This window comes from Lactuca sativa, chromosome 9, assembly GCF_002870075.4.
Source record: "Lactuca sativa cultivar Salinas chromosome 9, Lsat_Salinas_v11, whole genome shotgun sequence".
NCBI classification, from domain to species: Eukaryota; Viridiplantae; Streptophyta; class Magnoliopsida; order Asterales; family Asteraceae; genus Lactuca; species Lactuca sativa.
Window position 1 is genome coordinate 53,397,601 of NC_056631.2, and position 16,735 is coordinate 53,414,335.

Here is a 16,735-nt window from a genome sequence, read left to right on the forward strand (position 1 = left end):
GAAATGGTAGGTCGTTGGAAACATGGTATGATATGAGACTATAGTTGGTCATGTAGCATCCATTTTAGCATTGGTTTTGGTGGCGAGATGGCTTGTGCAATAATTTCTAGATGAGGTTTCTCTCAAAAGTCGCATGGGGCGACTGTGCATGTGTGACTTTCGACTCGGCAACCGGGCAAGAGTCCAGTGTTTCAGATAGTTGGCAAACAAGTTTCAGATAGTTGGCAGACAAATTGGGACCAGGGAGGTCTCGGCTACTTTCGGAAAGCAATTAGGGGGTAACAAGATGAGTCAGAGTGGTCTCAGTGATTTGGGATTCATGTGTGGAGTTGTTTGCTATTTGAGGCATGTGCTAAGTCACTTGCAGTTTGGATTAAATAATATCATAGTAATTGATTTGACCCTGTTGCATAGCTCTCGTTTGAGTCTAACCGTTGCAGGGATGAATCTTCTAGTCGAAGATTATCTGAGCCTTCTGTCAAGTATAAGTGTTCTGCAACTATTTATGGTCAGTGAATTTGTTCCCAATGGTAGCATCAAGATAATCAGGGGTGGAAGTGTTATGTTTAGTCTGGTATTCAATGTGGAATTGTCATGGTAATGGTTAAGTGTGGGCGGTCTATCATTGAGTCAAACCAAATTGAGACTTCAAGTTTCAGAAAGGTAGAAGTTGTTTCATGCATGGGTTTATGGATTTGTCTTCGTCGGTCGAAGAGTTCTGATAGGGCTGGGCTCGGTTGATTTGGGAAGGTCGTTGTATGCTCAAGATTTTCAGTTACGTTCCTCGGGTTGCTTGGTATAATCTGAGTTTTAGCAAGGAGCGATTTTGAGGAAGAAATATAATTTAAATGAGGGAGAGTTGTAACACTCGGTTTCGGATTGCTTCATTATTCGGGGTTGTGGCCCAATCATCAGTTATCATGAGGCTTAGGGTCTTGTGGAAGAAAGGATTTGGCCACTTTTTGGTTCTCGGTGCTACAATTTAAGTGATCCGAGTGTTCGATGGCTTTAGAGCCCAAGGGTATAATTGTAATTTGTTGGTTCAGGCCTTATGAATTTTGGGTTCTTGTTCGGTAAGTTTTAAGGCAGTAGTGAGTTGTTAGAAGAGTAGAGTTTCTCGACACCTTTCCGTGGATATAAAGTTCGTTAGAAACGAACTTGGGACGAAGAAGTTATGGCCGAATGAAGTTTGAGTGTTTTGGAGGGCCATCGAGTACACGGGGCGTACAAGATATGTACGTAGGGCGTACCGAGTAGAGTAGTCGCGGGTGGTCTTCAAATACGTCGAGTGTCTAAAGGGGTACGCAAGGCGTACTCCCTTCAGCCATGAAACCATAAATTGTGACCTTTTACCCTATTTAAACCTCATTTCTTTCATGAGCCTTATCTTTTATCAACCTCTAAGCCTCTTAAATCCTAGAAGTCAAGCCTTAACCTATATCTTGGATCTTTTAAGCCATTATGAAGGATCTTGGAGTATTTTTGTGCACTTTGAAGAGCTTGGAGCTTGTTGAAGAATCATTGGCCACCTGGAAAGGCGCTTGTAAATCCAAAAATTTGACATCTTTTGCAATCTATTGAAGGTAAAAAGCTTTGATCTTGCTCACTCTTTGGTTAGATCTTCTTTTTGGGTTTGTTCATAGTCCTTTTAGCCTCTTTTGGTGGTCCTTGTGAGCTATGGTTGTTTCGGAGTTTTGATCTTGTGGATCTGGACGTTTTAAGTATCCCAACGGCATAAAAATGTGATCTTTATGGTTTATTTGGACTCATGCATGTGTTAAGACCTTTCATTTAGCTCTTTTGAGCTTTGGAGTCCCATCAAGCCATGTATGCAAGTAAAGTTGCCAACTTTACGTGATAAGTCATCTATGGGAAGCAGATATAAGAATTTGAAGCAAGGACTTAAGTGGTTAAGTGCTTAATGGAGAAGGTTGTGTTTCAGGGGAGTACACAGGGCGTACCCATCTGGTAAGTTGCGTGTACTAGCCCTAAAGGGTGTACGCTAGACGTACCAGCTGAGTACGTGGGGCATACTCGGTCTGTTGGGCTTTTCTTGTTTTGTTGACTTGTTGTCCATGGAGTGTTGACCTGAAGTTTGACCATTGGTTATTTTGAGCCTTTTTGGATGTTGGGCCTTCTCGGGTTAGGCTCATTATGGGTTTGGGCCCAATTTGGATATTTGGGTCCTAGTGGCTCTTATGGTGTTATTTCGGGTTCGGGCTATCGTTCAGGATTGAATTTTTAGTGCTTTGTTGGGCGATCTGTAGAAAAGTGTTGACTTTGGAAAAAAGTTAGTGGGCTTTAGGGTAAGGACCATGTAAGGGTTTGGGCCAAATTTGGAAAATTGGGCGATAAGTGGGTTTTGGATGAGTTTTTGGTTTATGAGCCTTTGATTGTGAGGTTGGGTCGTAGTCTTGGATCAAACTAGGTGAGGGGTAAAATGGTATTTTACCCCATATATAGATTATTGGATTGGGTATTGAAACCTTAATGTTAATCAAATGTCTTCATGTCTGTTAGCGCGATGATTCTAGCGGATCTGTAGTGAAAGATATATTCATGGGTTCAACTATCGAGGTGAGTCTCCTTTCATAGAATCTGTGGGTCAAAGGCACCAAGGTCGGCCTAGTAGTCATGTTATAGTATGATGATTGTCTTTGTGATAATTGTCAGTGGTGCATGTTTTGCTTGATGATTTATGTGTGATATTATGTGGTAGTGGTAAGGGTGAAATAGACCTGGTATCCGGTTGAAATAGACCGAAGGGACAGGTTGAGCACCCGGATATACTCGACATTATTCGATTGAAATAGACCGAATGGGCAGGTCTAACACCCATATATGTTCGACTGTATCCGGTTGAAATAGACCGAAGGGGTAAGCCAGCACTCGGATATGCTTGGCAGTATGTTTCTTATGTATGGTATGTGGTATTTGGAGAACTCATTAAGCTTTGTGCTTACAATTTGTGGTTTATGGTTTCAGGTACTTCTGGTTCGAAAGGGAAGGGCCCGACTTGATCACAACACATACACCCGTGCTTTTCCGCAATTTGTGATTTTGGGTTTCTACTCTCATAATTGTTTTACTCTGGAATAAATGTTTGGATAAAGATAAATGAATGTTTGAATATATATTAAAAATAAAAATTTTACCCTATGATTTTCAGGACGTTACAATGCTCAGATTTGGTGGACTTGTGGGGTCGTATTGCGATTGGGTGGGGGTGCATATCCCCACTCCTATCACGGTTCAGTTCTTAATTACCTTGGTGGATTCAATTTGGTTTGCAGGAGGCGAATGGAAGACATTTGATGCACCAATGATGATTGTGTTATGATGTTTATGAAATTTTGTAATTCATTATTTTTGGACTGCTATTCTTAGGAAATCTATTATTTTTTATGATGTGGTAGATATGACTTTTTTTAGATTTCTAATAGGCATAGAAAAGCTAAGTTGTTGTAGGATCATGGTTGTAAAACCCATACTTGGCTTTTATTTACTGTAATTAGTGTTTTTCTAACACCTTGGTAGTTTTTTTATAGCATTCCACCGTTTCAAAAAAAAAGTATATTGTTTTGATAATTCAATAAAGCTTTATACCCGACACCGGAAAGTATAAGACTAGTTATCAACGATAATCCTAATGACATATATGGTCAAACGTCGTTAACGCATCACACATGGTTAAAAATTACTCATCTCTAATCTCTAAATATTATTAAAAGAGAACCTTTAATTCACCAATGAAGCAATCAAGACCCTTGATTGTATTTCAATCATATGATTTTCACCATTAGATCAAATTGATTACATCATCTTTTCAAAATAGAATTCAAACATTTAATTATAGAATCTTTAAATTTACCAATTACATTTCAATCACAATTACATTAAATTATGGAATCTTTAATTATAGAATCTATTCATATTTAATTATAGAATCTATTTATACTTTCGAAAATATATTTCACAATTCGGGCATAATTATATTTAATTATAAAATCTTTAAAATCACCAATTATGTTATCAATTAAAGCATATCATTCTATTTATATATGAGACATCAGTTTCTCCATAAATCTGGCCAAAAACATGAATAACCGCCTCCATCTTTCTCCTCTATTTTTCTCTTAAACCAGAATTCCCTAATCCTCTTCTTCTTCTACCCCGCTCCCGAGTTCAACTTAAGGAGAGAAAAGAAAGGAAATGGATAGAAATGAGAGGAAAGTAAGAGAGATTGTTGCTCCCGAATTTCATTAAAGGAAGGAAATGGAAGGAAAACTTTCCCTCCTAACTTTCCTTCTGATTTGGGAGGATTTGAAAAGAAAGAACAAAATGTTGAACTTTCCTTCCATTTCTCTCCAACTCGGGAGCAAAAATAACAGATTCTTTTTCCTTTCTTTTCTCTTCTTTTCTCTCCTTATTTTCTTTTCTCTTCTCTTCTTTTCTTTTCTACAACTCGGGAGCGGGGTGTTCATGTCAATGGTTGTGCTTCAATTGATGTTTTGTGTGTTCATAACAGAATGTAGCACCATAAGGTGGTTCCTTTTTCTCATGTATTCTTAGAATTTGCATATTGCCTCTTCCTTGCATCTCCAATTATCACACAAATCTCTACAAACCGAAGCAAGCATCTCCTTCAAGACATCTTTTGACGGTCTATGTCATCATTAACCCTAATTAATATTGTTCATAATTTAATTCCATTATTTATAGTTTTTGGCTTCAAATTTTAAACTTGATTAGTTTTTTCTTTTTAAAAAAACTCATTAAATAAGCATATCAATAATTATGTTATCTTTAATATATATTAAAACAAAAATCTTATGATATCATCTGAAACAATCTGGGTCATTGATTGCATTTCAATCTTATGTTTTCCACCATTAGATTAAATTGGTGACATCATCTTCCCTAAATGGAATGTATTTAATTCCAATAAAAGTTTTCCAATTGTCAAACAAAATTAACTTAAATCCATTGAAATAGAATGTATTTAATTTTAGTAAATTTCCCCCTATTTTAAATCTTGAATTTTCGGTTATAAAAGTTTTAAAATAGTCAACTTTAAAAACATATTATTGAAAACCATTTCAATTAAGACATTAAATATCAACCATTAATATAAATCCGTTTATATTAGCAAACCATTAATATAAAATCCACTTTTATTAGGAAACCATTAATACCAAAAAATCATATTCAAATTATCACATACATATACGATTCATCCTTAAGTTTGAGGCTCACACTTATTTTCGATCGTTGCTTTTCTTCAGACCTTCTCCTACAACATCATTCTTATTGTTTATCACTTCCATCATCATTATATGCTTCAATCATTCATTGTTGTGCACTTGAAGGTCAGTACCTTCTTTCGTTTTTTTATATTTTTCTCGATTATTTTTTGTTCCCGTATCAAATATACATATTCATATATATTTTGATATTCTTTGTCACAACTTACATGAAATTGATTAACGTCATTCAGTCTAGATTAAGTCAAACAAAACAAAATTGTATAATTTTTCATATTAAATTCTTAACCTATTAACTTGGACTCGATACTCAACAACTTCTACAAACTGCAATAGCTATGTGATTTTTTTTACAATTTATAGCAACATAATTACCATGAAAAAAGAACTTTTAATTTAAACTACAACTTAGTTTTTTATCGGTAACAACAATATACAACACTTAATATCAACATCATTTCCTACCGGTTTCTCTAAATATTAATACATGAACCATATCAAAAGTAGGCTAAGAAGTTATAATTTAAACTAGGAATAATCTTATTTCCTTGAATATCATATTTACGGTATTATAGAAAATTTTTATTTGATTGTAGAATCAAATTGCATAATTACAATTAACATTGTTTTTATTAAACTTTGTATGTAGGTATGAAACAACAATAAGTATATTTTTGAAGGAACATTGTTTAAAATAATTTGTATAATCTAAATACATGTTAATTTAGTTTATTTCTATACTTTCCTGTAACATTGGATTTTTTTGTCATGTTACATTCAAAATATGGGTTATTAGAACAGACACCTTAGGTGTTTGACGAAATGTCTCAAAGAATTTGACACAAGTTCTCTACGCTTACATCACAACCATGTATAAATTTTGGTTTTTTTTTTTCTAGATTTTTAGCATCATGTGTTTTTTATGTTTGCAACTTTGTAGTGTTACATGTTTTTTTGTCTTATCCTCAGGTTTTTCTATCTCTGATAGGGCTTCATTTTTTTTTATTTATTGTAAACCATCGATTCAATCTATGTCACTTTGTTATGACTTTTATCAACGTGATAAGATTTTAATAAATTTTCCATTTCTTGATCTTTTAGAAAAAAATGTTCTAACTGGATTATCATCTACGACCGTGGTATTCTATTTTGTTGATGAAGCGATCTATGATTTGGCCATGTTGGTTTTTACGGATTATGTTTGGACTGATAATTGTTCTTGTCATCAAAAAAATACATCCAACAAAAAGTGAAAGATAATTTTTTAAATTAATACCATCATTTAACTTTAAAGGATTTTTTTCAACTTTGATGGCATGTAACAGAGTTTTGGCTGAAATTTTCAATTTTGTCGGCATATAACAGGTTATGACTTAAATAATGATATTAGATATCTGGGCAATCAGGTTTTCTTCGGTTCTTAAATTATTTTGCAGAAAGTTGTTCAATTTGGTATTATTGATCTTATAAAAGACAAGTCTCATGTCTCTTTTAGCATATCCATTGAGTTTAATAGTTTATTGTTCATATTTGTTTTTTAAAAACAATGTTAAATCTTGTTTTAGTGAATGCAAGTCAGTAGGAAGTAAATGTGTAAGAAAAGAAAAATACTAAATATGGGATGATCATGGTTATTTCAAGCCAAAATAAAATTCTAAAGTAACAAATGCTAAATTTAAAAGATAAACACTTGTAATGCATAATACATATTATACTTCCCAAATAAGTAACCAAAAACTAACCTCATCCCCAAATAAATTATATATTAACTAACATCAATAAATTATGATTATAGTGTCTTGATTTTTAATTATACATTATAGAGAGTCGGTTAATATGTAGTCATTATTTTTATATGCGTATCGGTTTTGAACTACAAAAACTATATTCAAATAATAAAAATGAAATGTAACATATACGATGGTAATAATGCAAAAATAACCTTCAAATTTGGTTTGATACAAAAAAATAGTCTAAAACTTATTTATAAAAGCAACACGAAATAACAACGAACTTTCAAAAAGAAATGAGAAATTGCAACTAACTTTTAAAAACTATCAAGAATGTATAATATATGATGATAATAATGCTTAAAAACACCGAGTTTGGTCTGATGCGAAAAAAAGTAATTTTATATGAAAGTAGGATTGCAGTAATACTAAAAGAACCTATATGTTTTTTATCTGATGCAAAAGTGGTCGAAAACATACTTCTAAATTGGTAAGAAATAGCAATGAACTTTTAATTCATCTTGAATAACCATTTAATAGATATATGTGAAAGATATGAATACTCAGCAGTTAAGAACATAGACCTTACTCAAACGTCCGCAAATGTCTTGAAGTAAGCATTCATTTTTCCATTATTTTATCATTGTCATAAAATAAAAATAAAAAATCATCATTTGTTTAAATTGTTTAATTCGTCTCATAATAACAAGTAAGTTGTGTGCCAATTATGTATTTTGACATTTTCAATGAGTTATGGGCAATATCTAAATCGAGCAAGCATAAATGTTTTTATATTTCTTTGTTAGAGTTTTTTTATATTTCATGTTGTATGTGTGTGTGTGTGTTGGGGGGGGGGGGGGGGGGGTTATGTGGTTCATTTCAAATAAACATAAATAAGTTACTATTTTTTAAAATAAACAATTCTATTTTGCAATATAACCATAAAATAACAATGTATTTTGAAAGTACATTGTCAAACGTTGGATTATACTTGCGTAGACCCGTTTTGCGCATGGTTAACTATATATAGCTGTTTCCGGTGTCACAAGTAAAAAAGGTTTGAAGGTACTTTGTGGCGATGAAGGTCGTTCAACTAATAAAACAAAAAATATTGTCTACAAAGAGGTCTTTCAACGACTATATATATTTACCAACTTCAATGTATTTTATACACATTTCAATAATATCAATAACCATGATTTTTTAATAATTATTCTGCAATATCTATATACATTTATATTTTATTTATGCATTTCCCGCGTTTAACGCGGGTCATAATCTAGTTTGAGAAACATTACAAAATAAAACCAAATCCATCCTTTAGTATTATTCTATTATTTTACAATAAAGGTATCATTAGTCAAAAATGGTTTTAGAAAAATACATATGAATCTGCTCATATCTATATTTTGAAAAAAAAAATTAGAAATATAGTTATTCATTTAATAATAATTTATTTAGTTGACTATCTTGAATGATAATACCATTTTCCAAAAGATTGATATTTGGTCAAAATTGATTCTTTTAATGTCAACATTAATTTCATCAAATTCATTTTCACATTTGCTTGCTTAAAACAGTAATATTATCACACTAACCATCTATATAAACCCATTGTCAATCGCATCTTCTCCCTCAAGTTTGAAAACATATTTGTAGTTGCCTCAAACTCACTAAAAAACCAATCTCTCAATGATTCACTATCAAATGGCTAGTCTTTGGTTGACTTTAGGATTGTGTTTTGCAGTAGGAGCTAGCACTGCTGAACCCAATAAGACACATGTTGTCGCCAATGTGACTCATGTTGAACCCAATGGAACCCATGTTGCAGCCAGTAGGACCCATGCAACACCAATAGATCCTAATGCTAGCCCAAAAGGAAACCAAGTTCGACCATTTTTTGTGTTTGGTGACTCTTTAGTTGATAATGGTAACAATAACTTTTTGATTACAACAGCAAAGGCTAATAAGCCACCTTATGGCATCGATTCTCTTACACATCAGCCTACAGGACGCTTCTCTAATGGGCTCAACATTCCTGATGTTATTAGTTCGGTTTTTTCTCTATTTTTCTTTTGCTTTTTTGATATTAAAACATAATGATTTTTTATATATTTAGTTGGGTCGATGTGTTAAATCAAGATTTATTGTCATTGCAGGTGAATATATCGGGTCGGAACCCACTTTACCGTATTTGAGTCCTGAGCTCAAGGGAGAAAAACTTCTTGTTGGTGCAAACTTTGCTTCGGCTGGAGTTGGAATACTCAACGATACTGGATTTCAGTTTGTAAGTCAAAATCATTGCATTTCTATTTTTTATTTCTTAATATAGAATATAATTATACTTATTTCGTAATTTTTTAGTTTGACATAATAACTATAAAATATTTGTTATACTGGATTTGAGTTTGTAAGTCAAAATCATTGCATTTCTATTTTTTATTTCTTAATATAGAATGTAATTATACTTATTTCGTAATTTTTTAGTTTGACATAATAACTATAAAATATTTGTTTGATTTATTTAGAAACAAAGTTATTGTATTTATAAAGATTTTAAAGACATTTATTAGTCACCATATTAATGTTTTTAAATTCAAATGAAATTTAAACTATTTCAAATTTGATAAAAGGTATATCTAACATCTAAGAATATATTTGTAATTTTTGATTGTTTGTGTGATTTAAATATGAAAATATACAGGTAAACATACTCAGAATGCCATTACAACTCGAGTACTTCAAAGAATATCAACAACGACTGAGTAACAAAATAGGTGAAAAACGAGCCAAAGAGCTCGTGAACCAAGCGTTGGTCCTTATTTCATTGGGTGGCAACGATTTTGTAAACAACTATTTCTTGTACCCGTTCTCCGTTAGGTCTCAAGAAGCTTCACTTTCCGATTATGTTCGCTATCTCATATCCGAATATCGAAAAATCTTGGTGGTAAGTGTTTTTTCTTTCTTTCTAAACATGATGCTAGTTTGTACCAAACATTATTCTAATCTTCATAATAAAATTTTAGAATGTTTCATATTGTAATTTGGATCGAATACAATTCTACACATTTATGACACAAGTTGAGTCCATAGACGAGACTATTTTATGACGGTTTTTGTTGATAAAAAGTGATGCCATGAAGACTTTCCCAGTCCTTGATTTATGATGTAATTAAGATATTAGTCGTTTGTTCATTAAAAAAAGAATAAAATTCGTTATGATACAGAAACTATACGAATTGGGAGCAAGGAGGGTGATTGTAATGGGTTCAGGACCGCTTGGGTGTGCCCCAGCAGAACGGGCCCAACATAGTGTAACTGGTGATTGTGCCACAGATCTACAAGCTGCATCGGCCTTGTTCGAGCCACAACTTACTGAAATGATCAACCACCTCAATACTGAGTATCATGGCAATGTTTTCATTGCTGCCAACACCCAACTCATGCACCATGATATGATTTCGGATCCGCAAGCATATGGTATATAATTGTTACAATCACTTAAAATAAACACCTAATTTAAAAAATTTAACAATTAAAATTGTATATGTGATGATTATGTAGGTTTTGTTACATCAAAGACAGCTTGTTGTGGGATTGGACCATTTAACGGGCTATTTACATGCTCACCTTTGGCAAACTTGTGCCCCAATAGAGATGAGTATGTATTTTGGGACGCTTACCATCCGACTGAACGAGCAAGTAGATTGATTGTGCAACAAATTATGAATGGGACACACAACTACATGAAACCAATGAACCTTAGTGTCATCATGTCCATCGACTCGAACATGTGATCTTAATTATATTGATCGAACCAAAAGTTTTTTTTCCAAGTATTTTATATATGCACAACGATTGATTCAATGTATTTGGGTTCCTATTTATATAAGTTCTTTGAATTTGAATGGATTATTATTATTGTGATTTTCTTTGTTTTACCAAATTCCTATCTACTATAGTTAATGCTAAAGTACAATTTATATACGATGAAAAATACACTTGTGTGATTTGTATTGTTATGAATTCTATACACAGTTGTCTAAATCCTGTCAAGATGGTTTTCGTGTTTGTAAGGATCACATTGCATTTGAAATACGACCCAACGAATTGGTTGAAATGAACGAAGCATCATTACTTTCTTTGCCGGTGGATTTTATTACAAGTGTTAAATAGTCACCTAGACATAACACATTCTTTTTTGAAATCCGACGTACATATTAAATAAATTACGTGTACTACTAAAAGTTATGTTTCTCGAACTACTAAAAGTCACATTTGCACTTATTAGAGTTAGGAATTAGATAGCATGGACTCACCAAGTCATATGCATGTGCATATCCTTCATGTTTGTTTATGATGATGATTATTTTGATCCCCAAACCTAACCCGTCATTATTAGGTAAACGGAAGGCCCAAAAAATATATTTAATAATTAAAAATCTACAATGATGCTCAAATTTTGATATTTTCGTGTTCGTTCATTAGTTGTGTTTGGTTACAACCATTACTAACAGATAAAGATTATTTACTACTATTAAGCACATAAAACAATTAAATAATACTAGTAGTTGTTCATTACCGCTTGCTTCATATATGTTTCATTTATTGGACATACTATGTTACCTCTACGACAAGTGTTAAATATTTACTAAATCAGGAATGTTGATATTTCATATTGAAATTGTATTGCTATATATAGTAAGTGACCTCACCCTGTTGAAACTTCCTTTACCCATGGGAGTCAACACTACACTACATAAATAAGTGTATATTTTGTGGGGTTTGGTCCCTTTACATGATATATATGAACCCCTTCCATTTCAAGAATACAACACAAAAACGATGTCTTCCTTACCACTTGTTAGTATTTTCATTTTTCTTGCTTTTGGTCTCGTTTTAGGGATTGAAAGCAAATCCAACACTAACCAACAGACTGAAAACAGCCATCGGGCTTTCTTTGTATTTGGAGACTCATTGGTCGACAATGGAAACAACAACTTCTTGGCTACCACTGCACGAGCCGATTCACCTCCTTATGGGATTGACTATCCCACACATCGTCCCACGGGCCGTTTTTCTAATGGCCTCAATATTCCAGATATTATTGGTTAATCTCTTAATTCATAATCATATCTTCTGTTTATATCTTGTGTAATGAAAAACAACTTGATCTATTATTGTTATGTGATAATATGTATGTTATGATTTTAGGGCAACACATTGGTGTTGATCCATTATTGCCATATTTGTCTCCGGAGCTAAAGGATGAAAAGTTGCTAAATGGTGCTAATTTTGCCTCTGCTGGGATTGGGATCCTTAATGATACCGGAGTACAATTTGTAAGTGGATATTTATTATATAAATAGTATGTGTTTATTTGTGTAACATGGGAAAATTGTTAGAAAAGTCTCAATATATTTTGGAAAAGCTACTATAGTTTTAAAATTTTTTAACAAAAAAGTCTCAATTATTCGTAAAAACACTATAATATGTCATAAATTGTTAATTTGAGCCAAAATGGAATAATCATGTATTTTATGTTCAAAAGATTTGGGACTAAAGTGTAAATTTTTCGAAAATATTGAGATTTTTCTCATAATTTCCGGTGAATATTTATTAATTATATGATGATTTATTTTATTTATATCGGTGTTTCATGTAAGTTAACTTTTCTAATATATTTTCTTTTTTTACACGTATTTAAAGTAAAGTAACCGATCTAAAGATATTACACTTAAAAAATAAAACTCAACATCATTACAGATATTATTCCTTCCATATGTTTGCAGATAAATATTATTCGGATGCCATCTCAATTGTCAGACTTTGAGACATACCAAAAACGTGTATCTGATTTAGTTGGAGTGGAGAAAACCAAAAAGTTAGTAAACGAAGCATTGGTTTTGATCACTTGTGGTGGCAATGATTTCGTGAACAACTACTTTTTGATTCCTAACTCGATTAGGTCCATTCAGTATAAACTCCCCGACTATGTCCCATTCCTCATCTCTGAATACGAGAAGATCTTAATGGTAACTAATAACCATCTTAATTAATTAGACTCTACATTTACAACCAAAGTCTAATATTTAACGTTTTAATTAATCTATAGAGACTTTACGAATTAGGAGCTCGAAAAGTATTAGTAACAGGAACAGGGCCACTAGGGTGTGCGCCTGCTATCTTGGCACTACATAGTAAGCAAGGAGAATGCGCAAACGAACTTCAACAAGCTGCAAACTTATTTAACCCGCAACTTGTTGACATGGTCACTGCACTCAACAAAAAGCTCGGTGGTGACATCTTTGTGACAGCTAACACGAACTATATGCACTTGAATTTCATCAACGATCCCAAAGCATTTGGTATTTGAGTATTTCCTATTTCTTGTAATTGTTTTCATTAGATATTATATATTTTGATTTTATAATATGTTGTGTAGGATTTGAGACATCAAAAGATGCTTGTTGTGGACAAGGCCCATATAATGGGCTAGGACTTTGCACGCCGTTGTCAAGTTTGTGTGAAAATAGGGATGCATATGTGTTTTGGGATGGCTACCACCCGTCTGAGAGGGCGAATCGAATCATCGTGGATGAAATATTTAATGGTATAAAGTATGTGGAACCAATGAACCTTAGCACTTTCATGGCTTTGGATTCTAAAAGAGTCTAATTAAGTAAGGTTTTCCAAGTCCTGTTTTGTAGAAATAGATTCTACGTTTGTTATGGGTTGATTTCTTTATTTGTGCTTTCATATGTATGCAAAACTATATACTATGTATTAATTTGCTACGTTGTTTGTGTAATCATTACATATACCAAAGTTATAATTTGGAAAAGGCAAGTTTGAATATCACTTTCATATTGTGCATTGTATTAATAATACCACTTGAACCATTTGACCCACGTCAGACCATCAAAATCTAGTTTGAATCTCACTTTCAATTGCAATTGGTACGATTTATTAATTCGGCATTTGGGAAAGATAAGTAAACTAGTAAAGAAATAGATATACAATATTTGGTATAAATGAATTACATAATTAGTAAAATAATATAAATTTACAGTTTAAGAATTCTAACTATATCAGGTGGTAAGAGTAATTGGAGTATGTATTGAAAGATAAGAAGAAAGAAAGGAAGGAATTATCAGTTCTCATACACTTTATCATCTTAGTTATGTATTTTATACATAGGCTTTGATTTTAATTAAGTGGGTAATCACATGGTTTGGTTGTTGAAGCATGTGGACCAAGAAAAATGTAACCAAATATCAGTTTACGGTAAATGTAAATAATATGTTTAGTAACAGTAAATAAACAGCTTTTAGACCATGTTATCTGAATATATTGGTAGATTTTTTTTAAAGAAATAAAATATCCTCCTACCATTTCCTCCTACTTATATTCTTACCCATGTGAAATAATGACAAGTGTCATATTTTACACTTATCATCATTTCAAATGGGTAGGAGGATATTTAATTTTTTTTTTATATCAACTAAGTTAAGTCCATGATTCGAGAAATTGAAGACATGGTTGGTTTATTTCCGATTATGGTAAATGTAAATAATATGATTTTTTTATATCTCACGTGAATATCAGCTAAAATTGTTGCACTATTTTGGAATTATTTCCGATTCTTGCCCATAACACTCCAAGGCTATATTTGGATATACTTTCAAAACAACCACTCAATTATAGCACTGTATTTTCAAATTACAATGCTTTGATGGGAAAAAGATATAAAATAAAATTACAGAAATAGAAAATAAAGTAAAATCAAGAAAATAAAATAAAGTCATGACATTGTACTTTTAAAGTACAATGGTTTAATAAGACAAAATTCAAGATATAATTAAAAAAGTTTAAAAAAATAATGATGAAAGTAAGTTCATATATTTTAAAAATAAATGAAAGCAGATTGTTATCATTTGTATATCTAAATTTCTTTATATGTGGGTGTATGTGTGTATATGAACTTGACTGTATCTATATATATGTGGTTGTGGCAGAAGAGTTGGTTGTCAAAGCGGAGGAGGGGAGGGGTATATTCAGGGCCGGTCCAGACGGTGGGCAACTCGGGCGACCGCCCAGGGCCCACGTCTCCAGGGGGCTCAAAATTTCTGGGCTATGTAGTGTATATATAAAAAAAATTATTACCTAAATGATTTTTAAGGCATAAAGTTGGTTCAAACTCAAGCTATCTCAAAAGATAAACAATTTGGTTTGTTTGTTATTGCTAATTGAACGCGTCTATAATGAAGAACAAATGATGTTTTTTTTTTAATTTTATTATATTTATATTTTAGGGGCCTTTTTTTTCTCTTCGACCCGGGCCCATATACGTTTGGACCGGCCCTGGGTATATTAGTCATTTTAAAGAAGACAGTGAATAGGGATCTCTCACAATGCTGATAGGCTACATAAATATGGTAATCGTTTGTTGCTGTGGTTTTCTCTAAGTTTTTACCATAATGACAAATTTGCCCTTGGGTGCAATTCTTATTCTACTTGGGCTCCATCATAAATTATCTGATATTTAGACACATTTTCCCTTGACTTTTCATCAATTCTTTTTTTTACACATGTTCCACTCAGTGTAAACTAACTAAAATCAACATGTGAATATTTAAATTCAAAATCAGCCTATTAACTACCACAAAAGTTTCACTGGATGCTCTTTTGTTGCTGCTGGATAAACCATAAAAGTTCATTGTTGTTTCGTGTGCATACATAGCGAAGTTGATTTAGATTCAGATTTTAAATCTCTTAATGGTGTATGTTGATCGCTTACTGATTAAGATGTGCATACATGGTGAATGGCAAAATGACCCATTTACCCTTTGTATGTAGGTGCAAGCTTAAATCATAAGAGTTAGGTGGCATTTAAGCTTATTTGATGGCCAACATCAACATTTAAAACCACCCACTAAGCATTGTTGAAGAAATAATATGCAAAATCTTTTTTAATGATAAAATAATAGGTTTTGAGTTAGAAAATACGTATTTATGTGTTGATAAAATATAAAACCAAAACTCTTTATTAAATTACTTTTCTATCATTTATATAATATATATTTTAAATTTAAATTTACATTAGTTTACCGTTCACCAAATCGATTTAGATCTGTTTTGGGATTGGTAATCAGTTTGACGGGTAATTAGTTTGAAGGAATTTTAAGTTATATTGTTATTCTAATTACTTAGTAATTTTTAACTTCTCAAATTTTAATTTGCGTTGGTAAAAATATTTGAAGATATATGTTCGTGTCCTTCCATTTACATTAAAAATGATATTACACCGTTTAGGTTTTGAATTTTTATTTTGTGCTCTTATTATTTAATAGACTTATATAATTCACTTTACATATATATTAAACAATATGTGTATTCATTTGAGTTTCCATATAGCTATAATCGAATGTTTTGTAAATGGTTCAATGGTTCAAGGGAGACAAAACATGAGGAATCATATAAATTGCCATTCATATTATTATTTTGTAAAAGTTACGCACAATTATATAAGGCCACTTAAGAGTTAGCAAAGTTAACTTTTTCGAACAAAGGGAGTAAATATTGATTTCTATTAATTTGTAATATTATTGCATTTAACATATTTTGAAGCAGATTGACCATTTTTTTTATTTCCTAGGAAATATAGCACATAAAGGAACATTTAGAAGTTTTATGTTATCATATAAAGTGCAATGTCTTTTATGTGAATTTCTTAAAGAT

The 16,735-nt window shown here is 32.1% G+C and overlaps 2 protein-coding genes across 2 annotated transcripts; both read left to right on the top strand.

Annotated features, from left to right (window-relative positions):
- Positions 1 to 286: 286 nt before the first annotated feature.
- Positions 287 to 10,791, top strand: LOC111921297 (GDSL esterase/lipase At5g33370-like). The gene is made up of 9 exons (XM_023916872.2): positions 287 to 345; positions 472 to 508; positions 7,803 to 7,811; positions 8,345 to 8,363; positions 8,727 to 9,044; positions 9,154 to 9,281; positions 9,699 to 9,941; positions 10,222 to 10,474; positions 10,559 to 10,791. Exons 1-9 carry the CDS (start codon positions 287 to 289, stop codon positions 10,789 to 10,791), a joined length of 1,299 nt encoding a protein of 432 aa, XP_023772640.2.
- A 954-nt stretch (positions 10,792 to 11,745) lies between these two features.
- Positions 11,746 to 13,855, top strand: LOC111921311 (GDSL esterase/lipase At5g33370). The gene is made up of 5 exons (XM_023916881.2): positions 11,746 to 12,104; positions 12,209 to 12,336; positions 12,787 to 13,029; positions 13,110 to 13,362; positions 13,440 to 13,855. Exons 1-5 carry the CDS (start codon positions 11,840 to 11,842, stop codon positions 13,670 to 13,672), a joined length of 1,122 nt encoding a protein of 373 aa, XP_023772649.1. The 5' UTR covers positions 11,746 to 11,839; the 3' UTR covers positions 13,673 to 13,855.
- The last annotated feature ends 2,880 nt before the right edge of the window (positions 13,856 to 16,735 follow it).